Source organism: Neodiprion fabricii, chromosome 6 (assembly GCF_021155785.1).
Source record: "Neodiprion fabricii isolate iyNeoFabr1 chromosome 6, iyNeoFabr1.1, whole genome shotgun sequence".
Lineage (NCBI taxonomy): Eukaryota > Metazoa > Arthropoda > Insecta > Hymenoptera > Diprionidae > Neodiprion > Neodiprion fabricii.
In genome coordinates this window covers 3,182,780-3,198,667 of record NC_060244.1, presented here as the reverse complement: position 1 = coordinate 3,198,667, position 15,888 = coordinate 3,182,780, and the positions used below count along the sequence as shown (strand labels likewise).

Genomic DNA, 15,888 nt, shown 5'->3' with positions numbered 1-15,888 from the left:
ATATTCGTACGATGCATGTCTAGGCATGCGTGTACGTATGCAATCTCTCAATAATTAATAATAATATTTCACCAAGTTTAAACGGATAGTGAGTCCGAGATCAGGTTCATGATCTTGACCAGGTTGAAATGACCTGGAATACCTTATGGCTTCTGTTGTATAAGGTATAATACCTATTCGGATGATGGATCGATCAATGTAATCATCTACCGTGCTAAAAACTAACCTGTAACCATCGTCGCCAGCCAAACAATACAGGAATTGTCTCCATTTCGGCAACGTACGTTCCGTCTGCGTCTGCCTTTCCATTAACGTTACGTTTGGAGCATCCTGGGGTGAGCGGATACCCAAGCTGGTCGCAGAGCCTAGTGTACCCTGCGGAACAAAGACCGATTGAATCCTGTTTCAATTTAGCCTCAAGTTGAATTAGCGTGGTGCTGAAGTTACAGAATATCACAAAAGCAGTAAAAAGCAGTCAATAAACAGTGGCACGGCACTGTACATCACTTATTTACTAATTATATATTTATATATATCCTTTATCCATATACATTATACATCTATGGTACACAGCCTGTCTACCCACATTAGATATGGGACAAATCAGGGAGCTGCGCCTTTTGGATATCAGTCTGTGATTCATCCGCAAGCTACGAGGTACCGAAGCGAGAGTACCTATGGGTTCTTCGAAATCGTCATCCCAATTATCCTCTTCATCCACAGAGAATTCACCGCTCCCTACCTGTAACGGGTGTGAAGTCATATCGTGTCTATCTTAAACGTCTACACATAATTCCATACCGTAAAGATTCGGTGGAGCGGACCACCAGTGACGAATTGAAGAGATCGCATGGTTTTATGGCGCATAGAAATTACGGCACACCAGCATATATTCGGTGTTAGCAAAAAATGCGCTTTTTACGAAAAATTTGGATTTATGGCAAGGTTGAAAACACATAATTGTCATCGGTTATGGTGCCAATGCGTTCCAAAGTCTCGTGTGCAAAAGTATCGCATGCATTAAAGTTTGTGTGCGCAAATGGACTGTGTGCCAATGGTTCTAAATGCTGTAGACTGGTGCAAGTGATTATGACCTTCTCGATTTGCAACTCGCCTGTTCAACGCTTAGAACGACAGTGCGAAACGATCTCACGAAGTCATATAATTATTAATTTCATGCCACGGTTCGGTGATATTACCTTAGTGAAGTAATGGACGCCTGCGAATTCCAAAAGAGTTGCAATGCAGTAAAAGAAGCTCATCAGTAGGAACCAGTCGAGAGCCGTAGCGTACTTGACCTTCGGAAGATCTGTACGCGAATCCAGACTTATGGTCGATAGAGTCAGCACGGTTGTTATTCCTTCAATGTAAGCCACAATTTATATGCTCAATTCAGAAGAATCGATCGAAAAAACGTAGATCAACTTATTGTTCTTGTATAAGAAGATTGAATATTCATGATTCATTGTGATACACATGAAACCTCATTCCGTCAGGTTCAAAGGTTGAAGTAATTCATCCAGGAGTAAGAAGTCCTCATCAAATGACAAGATATTTGTTTATGCATCCATCATATAGACGTACCTACTCGAGTGTTTATTTCACAATCCTCTTACCTAGTCCCACTCGGTCACTAGTCGCCTCGCGATGAATCCAAAATGAAACCCAGCTCAGTACAACGATCAGCACGCAAGGTACGTAAACCTGCAAAGTGGGCACTGAGTTATTACAGCTTTAATCATAATTATAAATATTTAAAAGTGTCAAGAGTATTCGTATAAGATAGTGTAAAAGACACAATGATTTTCCTGGGGTACTAGCGTGACTGAAAAACGGTAAATTTTACGGTTTCTTCGTCAAATGTACAGACACCGAAATTTTCGTAATAGTCACACCAGTAACTCGTTTTAACGTAAGATAACAGGAAATTCACACGCACCTGGATGAGAAAGTAACCGGTATGTCGTTGCAGATTGAAGGACACCTGCAGTACCGAAAAGTCACCTTCGCTTCTAGTGAAGGTCAAGTTACGATAAGGTGAGCCCATGAGGTCAAATTGCGAAAGCGTCATCCCTGGTACAAAGTTTACCGAGGCACCCTGCTGCCATTCATAAATCAACTGTCTTGATGTGTAGGCATCTGAAAAGTTTGTTTAATAGTCTTCTAATATAACGTCTTATAGTGGTAACTTTTTTTAAGTTCCCATATCAAGTAAGTATCAGTGAGCGTAATGCACATGTGAAGCAATTATCACTTTGTACTGACGATGGGAGAGGGAAAGGGTAAAAATGTATACGAGTGTGCATTATGGAAATACTTGCAGCTTCCCAAAATCAAGGGGCAGGATTGTCGATCCATCGGAAAGTTTCTCAATTCCATTGGACACTTTGCTTTTATTGTAAGCCTGCATGGACGTGCGAAAAAGAAATGTCATATAGGATGGTACGCCATGAGTATAATCAAGTAAATTGATCGGCACTAGCAAATGTACAGTGGGGGTAAAGTAACACTGGATAAAAGGCGAATACGAAACCTCATCGAGTAGAGAATGTCACCATCCTGAGAAATGCGTAGTAACTTGTTTGGTACGGTTATCGTGTGAACGTAGCTGTGTTTTCCATTGTAAAAGTAAGTGTCTGGTCTCCAAATTCTTTCCAACATTTTAATACTGAGACTCAGAGATTTTATTGGTCCCAAAAAACTGAGTCGCGAGTCACGCCAGTATTGTCGGAAATAACAATCCATAGAGTAATCCTGTAAATTCCAATTCAGCATCACTGCTCCTGGTTCTCTTTCGTTGAACGAAACAGCCCGCAACTTACCATATCAAGTTCCGAAATGGGACCCATACTTCTGATAAGAATGTTAGTTTTCACCACGGTTGGCATACCTGAAATTTTTTAAGAAGAGGCCTACAAATTCCCACTCATTTCACACTTCACACATCACAGTTGTGCGGTACAGAGCCCACGAACAAAAATGAAAAATGGGGCGTGCAAACGGAAGCATGGAGGAGATGCAATTTTTGATATTCTGTTTTTTTTTTTATTCTCAGTTCAACAATGTGTAATCAGTGTTCTCAAAAACTCCTGGGTACCAAATTTCATTCGAGTCAGGTCATTTTTTGCAATCTCTTCCACCGCGGTATTGGATTCGTCGTTTTGAATACCCAAATTTTGAGTTCACATTCTTAGTCAGCGATCTCAAAAACATCTGATTTTCAAATTTCGAAACGATGAGAGGTAAGGAAAAACTTACGTCCCCAAATTGGTAACTAGTGAGCTGTGTTGCGTACGCTTTATAGCTTCGTCAAAATGCACGATATAAAAATTTCACATAATACCTAAATATCCTCAATTTTCATGCACAACATCGCTACGAGCTTGCTGTACGCAAATTATCGGACATCCTCTACAGAAATGCAAAGAAGGTAGAAGGAAGGTAGTTTCTATAGAAAATTGATCATGCAACGATGGGTTTACGGAACGCCTTTGGGCGGACATAAAATGTAGAAGCGAAGAGCAGAAATGTAAAAACGAAAAAGCCGGCCAAACTCCGAATTTTTTGTCCCCTTAGTCATTTCCTTTTACTGAAGCTAGCTAGTTTTTTGGAAGCAAGGCAATAGTGAGATGAGAATGGAAATTACGAAATGGTAAAGGTAGTACCTACGACTATTCCAAATGTAATTACATGTATCTATATTAGTTGACTGGAATGGTTAATTGCTGAACCTTTTCCGTGGGTAGGAAGTTGATTATTCTCGTAGTTCTTCAACAAATTTTCGAGAACCATGGTAATATTTTTTGATACCATGTCATTCACAGCTGATCTGCCTTCCCTCACGGCCACCGGCAGAACAGTTTTCACGGCAATCCTTGTGTCGATGGACTGCTTTATCACATTATTATTATTCTTGGATATAGGATCCCAATACATCCCGTTGAGGGATAGTGATGATAGTGATGTTATTGCCGACAGGCTGGAGGTGTTGGACGGGTCCAGAGATCCAAGGTCCACGATCCCCGTGGGATCGTTTCTGCACCAAATCGATGAAAACGAGACCACGAGTCTAGGTAAGACAAATTTAGAAGTAGTAATCAACATTTAATACCCCTCTTGTATGAATGTGCTCAAGTAGAAAATAGATTTGTTGAAATAAAGTTAAGAAACACAGATGACGCATCGACAATCGATTTTAGGATTTTAGGACCATTTTTAATTATATTCATCCTCCTCTTCGAATGTTGTAAGGCGATACACAAAAATGATCAGCAAATTTTCCGATTAAAAAACAAAACGAAGTTTTCTCGTAATCGCTCGATTAGCAAAATCACTGATAGTCGTAACCAGCAATTTCTATGAAATAGGCAATTCTTCGTAATAAAAAAAAATTTGAATCCATGGTAAGAAGTCAGGCGATTTAGTTTGGGAAATACAAACCAATTTCTACTCAAATTGAATCGAAATTGATTATGGCTAACAGTGATTTCGCTAAACGAGCGATTACCAGACAATTGATTTTCATAAAGGTTTAAGATTTTATGCACTGTGTTTTTTTAGTGCCCTGAAACATGCTAACAAGAGGATAAAATTAGAACTGGTTCTTAATGAAGATTCAATATGTTCATTGGAGTTGCTGAGTACTGTATAGTATAGGGTATACAACTTTGAAATGTGCACACCTGTAAGTTATGTGTAACAGAGCTTGCAGGCATGCAGTTTTCAGAAAGTCGAGAACTACTCAAGTGCCGTTCCCATGCACCTGCATACATTTCGGAACTATCGAGCCGAAATGAAGCGTGATAATAGGAAGAGGATTCAACGTCGTCATCATGCCGGTGGAGCGGATACATAGTACTTAACATATAATTTAAAACAGCGTGACTTTTCCGTTACACTGACGATTAGTGCGGGATGATATCTATGAGTTTTCGAGGATGCATCGAAGTATGCAATGTCCAACGAATGCTTGTTGAAACAGAGTAAAGAAGTTTTTCGACACACTTTCTCCAAGATGTATTACACTCGACATCAATGACGGGGATATCTATTGGATGTACAGATTTTACAATACAAATAGAGTATTTTCTTGGGTTAAATAGTAGCTGGTATAATTAACTATTAACACGTCTTTTCCTCAGGATACCAGTGCTATGTACCAATGAATTTAGGTTTCAGCCGACATCAGGTTCAAGCGTACTTCAGGGTCGCTGAGGCAGCAGCAGCAGCATCTCTCTTCAAGTGACGTCACGATGCTTCGAGACCTACTTTTGGCCTCTTTTTTAGCCCCAACTCCTCACGTCTGTCACGTTCATGTTTCGGCTGTACGCCTGGGGTCAACTTTTCGACTCAAGTCCTAATCTTGGTATTGCTACTATTATCCTTTCAAGTGATTCTCCTAGTGAATTCTACCTTTGAACGGCATCACCGAACCTTTTGCCAACGATTATCAGCTGTGTAATCATTGTATTCTAACACGCAGTGTATGCGAACTGTAATGTTTATTAATTCCTGTACAACTTGTCGTTTGCAACCATAATATTTATACTCTGTATCTCTTATAGGAAGTTTCTCTTATCTTATACCAGTATTCGGAATACTGACGAAGCATTAAGAGACCAAAACTATTCTACATGGATACTATTTTTCTGTACGGGATTTAAGGGGTCGGATTTATCCAAGAAGGAATATGGGGCATAAAAGTAATCTTACTGTACAACAGGCCTATTCCTTGCAAGAAAGTGACTCGATGATAGTCTGATAGCTGGCCTAAAAGTATTAACTGAACGAATCTTCTGTATCCCAACATGTATCCGTCTATACATGGATACGGTTTAGCGCTCATTCTCATCTCTAATTATAAGAACCAGCGATAGAAATAATTTATAATCGCAATGTAAAAGTAGCATACCTGAGAGCTGTCATCAATCGTTAATTCTAACGCAGCGTATATAATACAATTGGATAAACTGTTAAAACATCCTGACAATTATTACTGGAATAATGGAGAGAACGACAGCAAGAACCACGATCACGATAAGTACTCGGGAAAATAACATCGAATATAAAAACAACTTACAAAATAAGTATCGTCAGCATATTTCCGTGCCAGATCATTATGATCATGTTCATCGTGAATTTATCGAATCACTTTCACTGTATTCACTCTTCGTGTCCCTTGCAATTAACTCGTTTGAATTTAAGGAATAAGCTGAAGCTTCGCGACGGCTGAAAGTTTGGTGAAACCACGTTAAAACCGCCCGAATGCGTGAGTAGCTGATTACATTTGAATATGCTGCGATAAAGTAAAATTTCGCGCGTCGGTATCAACTGATTTTCACATCTATACTTGGAGAAATTCGTGACGCTAGGTAGAGCTAGCCTCTATCTACGTCCCCACTGCAATACCCGCGAGCCAAGCAGCTTTCTACCCTCTGTCGAGTTATCTTCATGCGCAAGCTCAGAAATTTTGTACGTATTTTATAACAGATATTCACTGCTTTTGAGGTACCTCCAGATCGCTTTTCGGAAAATTCTCCGACCGAGGTATAATTGTTGTATAAAAACAAAATTGCCTCATAGGAGAAAGAGGTACTAAATGGCTAAGGTAAATAAAAATATAACGAAATGGTATAGTTCCCAAGTCATTTTGTACTACTCAATCTTTCTGATGCACACACATATGATATACCATAACTTGATTCGGCATAATGAGATGAAAAAAAATTTGCTCTGACAAGGAAGGTATACCAGATCGATCTCTCCGATTTAATTTCTTTCGAAATACGTTATAGTTGGCTAAAAACTAAGGGACACGTATTTCTTTTTATCTGCCATTAAACACTTTGAGTACATGAAACCACCCTCCAAAGTAAGGCATGTCAAGGGATGATTTGGCAATCAATTTTTTTTTCCTTATAATCAAGAAAATTACACATTCCATTTTTCGTTATGAGAAAACATTTCCAGCTCAATTGGTTAAAAAATGTTATGTTCTTGTGGGTGAAACTGCAAAATCGCCTCTTAACAAGCCTCACTTTTAGGAGGGTGGTTTCACCCCCTTAAAGTGTTTAATGACAGATAAAAAGAAACACGTGTCCCTTAGTTTTTACCCTACTATAACATATTACAAAAGAAATGAAATCGGAGAGATCGATCTGGAACACCTTCCCTGTCAGAGTGGACTTGTACCCTTATTTGTCTACAATTATGGGCCCTATGGGGCACATCGCTGAAATAACCCTATACGAGTATGTAGATATGTTGTATATCTACTTTTAGGTACGGCCCGCACCCCGCGTACATGCAGCAGGGCTGTAGGGATGCTGACGGGCGGTGCGGCTTGGAGTTGCGCGCGCTCGCGTCTCCTCGCCCCGAGATTTCCCGAGCCGATGCTGGGTTTGTGCCAGTGTAGTTCTCTCCTCTGTAACACTGTTTTTCTGTGAAAAAATATGAGGAACAGGGAATGAATGAGCGAAGGTAGAGTGCGACGAAGGTGGTGCGTCGATGAATGTAAAACGGTTTTCGATGTCGATATGCGGTCTACGTAGGAGTTTATCAAAGTGTCGCTGATTGGAATGAAAGCATCCCCAGAGGTAATAAGGTGGCAATGGTGGTGCAGGTCCGACCTGGACCCAAGGTATACAATTTACCAAAATGTGGATGCTCGTTAATGGCGGGTCACGAGTGGGGTCAATATAAGCCTTGCAAATAGGCGGAAAAATCTTTCCACTCCAACCGCGTCACGCTCTGCGGATGCGAATTATACATCCGCGTTTGATCGTTCGTTCGTTTTAACGGTAAAACTCAGGTACACCTATTGCAATTCATCCTCGTTGTATATACACGCGCGCTGATCGGTTGCAGCGAGGTAAATGATAGAGAATGCACGACCTCGGGTGAGATAAATTTTATGTCAACGAATGGTGATAATGCGGGCGATATCGAGGGAGTAGGAAATTATTTCACTGCTCCGCCGAAAATTAATACATGTTCGCTGGGTGATGCACGATATTCAACATGTGTGTCGCTTTTATGGATATAATCTCGTTGTTGACGGTGACTGGATTAACCTGACGGATGATGGTGGGATAGATGTGTTGGATCTCGAGCATTACCTGCAATTGACAACGTGACAAGCACCGTGTTGCAAGCTGCGTGATGGCATGTTCGCATCGGATCACTTATGAACAAAGCATGATTATAATTCATCATGGAAATACGATACACTTACCACCTATTCGTTATAATATAACGGTATAATGTTAGGCGTAACAAAGAAAAAAGTAATAAAAACAGCGGTAAAAATAACGAGGAAATCGATTGCAACGAGTATGAGAAATTTTCTTGTTTCCGTTTTCACGCTAACGGACGTATATCAATCGGTCAATACTTTGGGAGGACGTTGATTAACTTAATGATGCTGTTGGACGTAGGTGCCCGCTATAAACAACTTGGGTGGGAATCGACCTGCTAATTGTTTTTCTATCGCACGTATACTTAATCATCGTTGCGTTTCTTCCACGCTGCAAAATTGATCCGGACTTTAGACGAGATGTTCACGAAGCATCACGCTCTTCTAATATTTCTTCTTCTGTATTTGGAACATCGCAGAGTTTGGTGAGTATCGCAATAACCAACATACCATACATACATCTGTTATATTCTTTTAATCAACATCTTCGTATGTATGTACCTACTTCGGATGAAAACCAAACGGACGGGCTTGTGTAAACTCATGGTGTCGAAGTTGTGATACAGGAGAAAGGTGCCCCTCTTTTACATATTTTTATCTGCAAAGGTATACAGGAAAATATATTCGTTGCTGAAAACCAGCGACATGCCAATGTAGAAATGGGTGGGGATTCGTGGTTGTTTAGATCTTAGGCACGTACCAGGATTGACTGGTAAGGCTGTCACATGATTGGATTCAGAGCCACGCGCCAACACGTGACACGGAAAGAATAAAAGAGCAGACCTTTTACTCAAAGCTGTAGGGGAAAAAAATGATTTTTTTGGTGGAAAATACTTCTTCAAATGCAGAATTTCCTCTAAAGATAGTGAACATCACTATGTGCAGAGGAAAATTTGCTACATTTATAGTAATAAATATAATTCACGTGGGTATTTTTCATCGAAATCCTTGATCCGCACTGATAAGGAGAGTATCAGTTATCTGGATCTGGATGGATTCTGCTCAAACTTCTAGGCTGGTTTCCGTAAAATTAGCTCAAAACGTGAAGCCTGTGATATGTAGTTTCATTTTATAGAACGCTCTTTTGAAAATTGATTATATTAGCAGTTTGATGAGTGAACTGCTATAAAAAATGGAACCTGTTGTGTATTTTTGCCTTATATATTAATTTTCGTTGTCCTCCGTTGTAGTTTAGATAAAAGGATCTTATAGATTCAAATGTAAACTGATAAACTATTATTTCAGAGCTACGGTGAAGTATAAATTGCGAATTTCCGACATCCTGATCTATTGTATACTGAGTAAAGTAGGTCCCGATAGATGACAGTACGCTTCAGAAACTTCATGTTTTGGGCCCAGTCAATGTCTCCATAAGTTTCAGCAGAATCCGTTCTCCTTGTTGTCACCATAAAAAACGTTCTCACACCATACCACCGAGGTTTTTCATGGAAAATAGATTATACATCTATTCATCATAATGCACAGTTTTTACTAATATTGACATACGTCAACACTGTTACGAGAACCACCGTACAGTATATACCTGGTTTTGGATCGCAAGTCAACTTCATAAAATATACCGAAGTTCATCTTTACCGTAGACTTATAACTGCTCCATGAGGTAAAATCCAGTGCTATCGTTCTACATGGTATATTGCTCATGAATAGAAATTTTGTATATTTCCGAAAGTAAGCATCAGTTTTTTATAGTTTTCTGTAACCAATATTTCAATTCATGCCCCAGGCATCTTGATTTCATATAGCTGGTTGTGTACATGCGGTACGTTCCATCTCATGTCAGTATTTCGAAAAAGCCTTATTGCGTCATTCAAGAGTTTATACTTGCATGTATATAAGATATGGCTCTTTAAGAGGCGCGTGGGTCAGGAGCGCATCAATTATGCATTATATGTCACCGTTATGCAGACACACATATATGCGACGTATACGTACAGAGTACATGCATATTCATCGACATACCGATAGAATGATATTTACCGACAGTTAGGTACTTGCTACACGTTTATACCTATATGTATAATTTGCCTGCACACACCCATATTATAATATGATACGTAGATATCTATTATGTAGATCATACATAATACGCGTCGTAACTTATATGCCGTGTACAGGAGCACTGGGGAGAGCAGTGAAACCACCACCGACACTAGGATATCGGATAGATTGGAAAATGTAACCCAAACAATTTCTAGGATTCTTGAGGGATATGACATTCGGCTGAGACCAAACTTTGGTGGTATACTGAAAATTTTTCTTCCGTTGTACTTAACATGTATCAACATACCTATGTTAAAGATTTTTTAATGCTCAGTTATGAGTGCGCGGTGCAGTACGAAAGTCTGTGGTAAATAACGTCCTCTGAAATTTTCTTTATACATTTAGGTGAACCACTCTTGGTCGGTATGGATTTGACAATCGCCAGTTTTGACGCCATATCAGAGGTCAACATGGTAAGTCTTGGGAATACTTATGCCAAAACACTGCATCATGATTCGGAGACGAATGATATGGTATATTTGGACTCATCAGATACTGTACCTATTTGAAATATCTTATGCACATGGGTTAAATGTACGCGTATTGAAGTATGGATGATTTCTTGATCGCAGGACTATACCATAACCATGTATCTGAATCAGTACTGGAAAGATGAGAGGTTGGCGTTTTCGCACGAAGAAGAAATTCTGACGCTTAGTGGGGATTTTGCCGAAAAGATTTGGGTGCCTGATACCTTTTTTGCTAACGATAAGAACAGGTATGTTACCTTTACGTACGTTTAGTTTTCGATTTCTTTTTTTACCTCACTGCATGATACTTACTATTTCACCGTCAATTAACGTATACTCGTAAGCTTATCGGAACCGATTGGTACGTTTCATAGATAAAAATATAGCGAATAAGAAGTTTCTTCTCTTCAAGCACTGTATATGGAGGACTATAATGTGAGCCTTACTCCGGTCAAGCATCTCTAGACGCCAGGTTCGATTCCTGGCTCCGTCGTTAATTTTTCGAAATCACCAATTTTTCGAATTTACATTCTTTCATAAAAATATAGCATCAGAAGTTTGTGGAAATGATTTACAAGTCAAAGGTGCCTGATTTATTTTTAGTCGAAATTTTTCACGTGCGTAGTATATACCCTGCACAGGCGTATTGTTGTACCGCATATTGTTGTATTCACCTAAAATCTGGAATTAGGTACGTGACGTACTCTTTGTGCTAGGCTAAGAAGGCGTGATACAAACCTAAAAAGGTGAGATACAAACACCGCACCTCCTGCGTGAATATGGGTAAAAGCGATCGATTTGAAAAATTTTCCCCACTCTTGCCTTGTGCTCGGTACACGTCTCTAACTGTAGCTATAACTATACATGATGCACATAAATCCAAAGGTTTACACATGCCTACTATACATATGCATGTATGATAAGCGAGGATATGGGTCAATCGCAGATCATGTAGAATAGTGCTCCTTAAGCTGGGCCACTTGGAAGAGTAAGTGGGGTAGTCAGCGGGTTGTCGCTATTCACCGACTGACCTCATTCAATAACTTGCCAAAAGTTTCTCCATATCATTCCCGCAACTTGGACCTTCTGATCCTGCAACCGCATGCGTAATTTGTTTTCCAATGGCAAAACCTGCCGGCATTAAAATACGAGAAACAAAGTTCTTTCCTCCTACAGCACTAATTATTATTAAATGGTTACAGGTGGTTCTGTTTGCAATTAAGTTTCTTTTTTTTGCAGGGTTTAAGTAGCGTGTAGTATATTGTAATTACAAAAGATTAAATCAATACATTGACGTGTACAGAAATGGCTTGATAACGGAGAGTTACAGATTTGAGTCAAGAGTTATGGACTAATTGTTAGGCGACTACAAATTGAGATTGCGTTGTGTTCACAGAATGTACACATGTGTTCTTTCTGAAGGGTGACGGGTGATTGACTTATCGAAGGGAAAGCGAAGTTGCGCGAGAGGGTGGAAAAAACTCAGATAAGGTCGATAGGTTTGAGGGAAAAGTAAGCAAGGTGAGGGGAAAAGAAAGTTGCGTAGCACTTGAGAATGAAGGATATCAGCCATAGGGTTGATATTAGGAAGGGTCTGGTTGAAACAAATCGGCTACCAGTGAGCACATGGGTGGTTGTAAATTATTGATAAGTAATTAAGATAATCTGTATGCGTCGTAACAGAAGTATTCAGCAATCGAATCATTATTCTTAATTTTAGTTGGTCATTTGCAAATGTGATATTTGACGCAATTGGTCGGTGAAATGCTGATTTTAACCAGCTAATGCTAATTATTCGGTATGGTTTGCCAATCTTAGCTTTCTACATGACGTGACGGAGCGAAACAAGTTGGTGCGTCTGTCAGGGGATGGATCTGTCACTTACGGGATGAGGTTTACAACAACCTTGGCCTGCATGATGGATCTTCACTATTATCCACTGGACTCTCAAAATTGCACTGTCGAAATTGAAAGCTGTACGTTTCTACACTAGTCCTAACATACGTACGAATATTCTCTTGTTTGTGCAACGACGGCACAAATATATGAATACATACATTAAATATAGTTATTTTTCTGGACAGATGGGTACACGGTTCTGGACGTCGTCATGTACTGGAAGGAGACGCCGGTCCGTGGTGTTGAAGAAGCCGAGTTGCCACAATTTACGATTATCGGCTACGAGACAAATGATCGTAAGGAAAGATTGGCGACTGGCATCTATCAGCGACTTTCTCTCAGCTTCAAGCTGCAGAGAAATATCGGCTACTTTGTCTTTCAAACCTACCTACCCAGCATTCTGATCGTGATGCTTAGCTGGGTCAGCTTCTGGATAAACCACGAGGCAACCAGCGCGAGAGTCGCACTGGGTAAGACTCGCACATCGTACTGAATCATAATGAGTAAAAGAAACTAAACTCGTTGCCAAGCCTGTAATCTTACATTTACAAAAAATGTCTGAGCAATGAATTTAGAAGAAGTAAACAAATTATGCACAACCACGTGTTATAATTCACCGTAATGATTCTTGTCGCCATAGCCTTACACGTACAAGATTATACGGAATTCCAGGTATTACCACTGTGCTGACGATGACTACGATATCAACGGGTGTCAGGAGTTCCTTGCCAAGAATAAGCTACGTGAAGGCGATTGACATATATCTCGTAATGTGTTTCGTGTTTGTATTCGCCGCCCTCCTAGAGTATGCGGCTGTAAACTATACGTACTGGGGTGCCAGGGCTAAAAAGAAGACTAAGAAGAAGGAAGGAACGGAGAAAAAATCAGTTACCACGGCAAAAACTGGTACCCATATTTATACGTTGTTTATCTATCTACCTAAAGTGTTGTTATATCTTCGTGGAACTGGTCAACGACTAAATACATGTAGTACAGTACACGCGCAGAAATTCTTATCTAAATGGCATTCGATAAGGACTTGATACAAGTAATTGTGCTACAACATGCAATCTGCACTGTATTCATTCGGAAATTTTCTACAAATATCCTTCTACATGCATAGTCACGTTTCATAAATCTACGTGTGTAATACGTCAACCTGCTCAGGTGGCGAAGCGAGCTCGCCATTTGCCGAATCGACAGATGCAGATATCATAGAGCTCCAAGATCTGAGAATGTCACCATTGCCCAGCATAAGAAGCAGGTCAGGAATCATAGCTGCTCCGGATGGTGCAGGAGTACCGGTTCGGGATCACGACCCGGCCAAATTTCCCCCAAGCTTCCGAATTTCTCGACCTCCGGGATACAACACTCACTGTAGAACGAGCGGTTTGCGGTACAGGGGCGCCAGGCAGCACAAACCCAAAGTAATCATGTAAATTACATATCCATGCTCTCGATGTATTCTTTCTCGCCTTCTTGGTGGTATTCACTCATGGATCGGGTGACGAGCGATTGCGATGATTTCAAGCAATTTTAAAGCGACCGCTCTCCAAAGTGCTTTGCGATTTCAACGAGTTAATACCTCCTTGCTTTAGAGTCAGGTACTCCTTACGTTTATACCTGACAGCGAACTCGTAAGTGCGAGCAAGAATGCTTGATGATACCTGAGGTTCACCTGGCCGGCTTTCTCTTTCGCTGAAGGAGCTGCAGGTAGCACAAAGCGAGTATAGCAAGCTAACCGTAAACCTAATAGCCAACAATGAGAGATCTATCTATGTTTGTCAGGCATTTATTCTCGTGCTCACAAGTTCCGGCCACGCTACGAGTGTTGAACAATGATTGACCGAGCATGGATCGATTTTTGCAGTAGCAAATCTCGAATAACAATAAGATATGTTAACGGAGATTGGTGTCGATCTGTTCTAGGTATTACATGCATTACGAAGAGGTGCCTCGGTATTGCGAGCTTCGATGCCGAAGATCAAAGACGTTAACATCATCGACAAGTATTCAAGAATTGTTTTTCCCGTCAGTTTCCTTCTGTTCAACGCTGTGTACTGGATTTTCTACATCCTCTAAAGGTCTGAACGCTTCGGACGGACCTTGCGTGAATTTTGCCGGTTTAAAAGCATGAAGATATATGAAAAGAATTACTCTCAATGATTGTTCCACGCTGTGCTGGGATAGACGTAGGCAATTATGTAAAAACTCACGCATGAATTTACACGAGTGTCATTGCTGTATGCGAGTACTAGTGCATACCGATGATGGATGCTTAGCTCGGCTTCGAAATACCGACATTCGCTATACTTTGTACGTGAATTTCCATGTATTTATTTGTACAGTAATTAGGGAAGGCCTTGTACCTGCACGAAAGATACCCGAAAGGCCGAAGCTGAGCTCAACACGCGGTAGGTCTGAACATCGGATCCGACCCTACAAGAACCATTTCTGGTCACCGTACAACGTCCATACGTATATCCCCTCGACGCGTTACATTTTAGAAGAAATTTTATTGTAAACTCTAATGAATGTCAAACTAGCGCTTCGGTGAAATACTTATAAATTATAACAATTACAATGTATTTCAAGATATCGACGACGGTGAAAGTTACAGAAAAAAAAATTCCGAACTTAATATATACATAATACTAGTGACGCACGCTGTTATTTCACTGAGCTGTAGAAGGGATCCTGGGGTGTCGATTAGGTAGGTATAGTTATACGTATACGTAAACGAATATATACTATATTATATGCATATATATGTTACGTGCGAAGAGCGTACAGATCGCGGTTTGTTTAAAAATTTTTGGTTAAAAGTGGCTTCGCACGTAACAAATGTATATATACAAATATGTATATTTATTACAGTCTCTCAATCAGCGCGGAACCCGTTGACCGCAGACCACAAGACTTGTAAAACGATACATAATTAGTGATAAAGAGTAATTACTAATTATACTCTTAAATGCATACGATGCAAATTTGTCAAGATTATCCGTCTAAGAAGAAAGTTGATGTTTTTTATTTTGTTTGTTTCTGAATTTATTTACAATGTATAATAAGCTGTGAGTATTATGTTTTATAGAAAAAAGTGCGTCTACTGATATTTATCAGTATAATATGTATGTATATAAATGTATATGTATACAGTAGAACCTCGATTATCCGAGCTATTGAGGATCGGTCCTATAGCTCGAATGATATAAAATAAAGGGACAAGCGCACATTCTCGAGTCAATGATTATTACAAAGAAA

General features: G+C 40.0%; 2 protein-coding genes across 6 annotated transcripts in view; one reads left to right on the top strand and one right to left on the bottom strand.

The window, feature by feature from the left end:
* LOC124184783 (gamma-aminobutyric acid receptor subunit alpha-1) overlaps positions 1 to 6,383 on the bottom strand; it is a 7,321-nt gene extending 938 nt beyond the window's left edge. The window contains exons 1-10 of one of the 2 annotated variants that reach the window (XM_046574875.1): positions 6,080 to 6,383; positions 3,732 to 4,069; positions 2,823 to 2,890; positions 2,534 to 2,754; positions 2,322 to 2,404; positions 1,940 to 2,139; positions 1,617 to 1,704; positions 1,200 to 1,360; positions 587 to 742; positions 227 to 375 (exon numbers count right to left, since the gene is read on the bottom strand). In XM_046574875.1, coding sequence (XP_046430831.1) covers positions 227 to 375; positions 587 to 742; positions 1,200 to 1,360; positions 1,617 to 1,704; positions 1,940 to 2,139; positions 2,322 to 2,404; positions 2,534 to 2,754; positions 2,823 to 2,890; positions 3,732 to 4,069; positions 6,080 to 6,132 — 1,517 coding nt within the window. In that variant the 5' untranslated portion in view covers positions 6,133 to 6,383. Of the gene's footprint in view, positions 1 to 226; positions 376 to 586; positions 743 to 1,199; positions 1,361 to 1,616; positions 1,705 to 1,939; positions 2,140 to 2,321; positions 2,405 to 2,533; positions 2,755 to 2,822; positions 2,891 to 3,731; positions 4,070 to 5,911; positions 5,938 to 6,079 lie in introns of those variants that run through there. The other variant, XM_046574876.1, reaches the window with a different exon arrangement.
* The window catches only part of LOC124184785 (gamma-aminobutyric acid receptor subunit beta-like), a 17,305-nt gene extending 1,417 nt beyond the window's left edge, over positions 1 to 15,888 (top strand). The window contains exons 1-10 of one of the 4 annotated variants that reach the window (XM_046574878.1): positions 7,338 to 7,639; positions 8,550 to 8,619; positions 10,330 to 10,454; positions 10,601 to 10,728; positions 10,828 to 10,973; positions 12,544 to 12,701; positions 12,810 to 13,094; positions 13,297 to 13,530; positions 13,792 to 14,051; positions 14,554 to 15,887. In XM_046574878.1, coding sequence (XP_046430834.1) covers positions 8,555 to 8,619; positions 10,330 to 10,454; positions 10,601 to 10,728; positions 10,828 to 10,973; positions 12,544 to 12,701; positions 12,810 to 13,094; positions 13,297 to 13,530; positions 13,792 to 14,051; positions 14,554 to 14,706 — 1,554 coding nt within the window. In that variant the 5' untranslated portion in view covers positions 7,338 to 7,639; positions 8,550 to 8,554 and the 3' untranslated portion in view covers positions 14,707 to 15,887. Of the gene's footprint in view, positions 1 to 7,337; positions 7,640 to 7,668; positions 8,432 to 8,549; positions 8,620 to 10,329; positions 10,455 to 10,600; positions 10,729 to 10,827; positions 10,974 to 12,543; positions 12,702 to 12,809; positions 13,095 to 13,296; positions 13,531 to 13,791; positions 14,052 to 14,553 lie in introns of those variants that run through there. The other 3 variants (XM_046574881.1, XM_046574879.1, XM_046574877.1) reach the window with 3 other exon arrangements.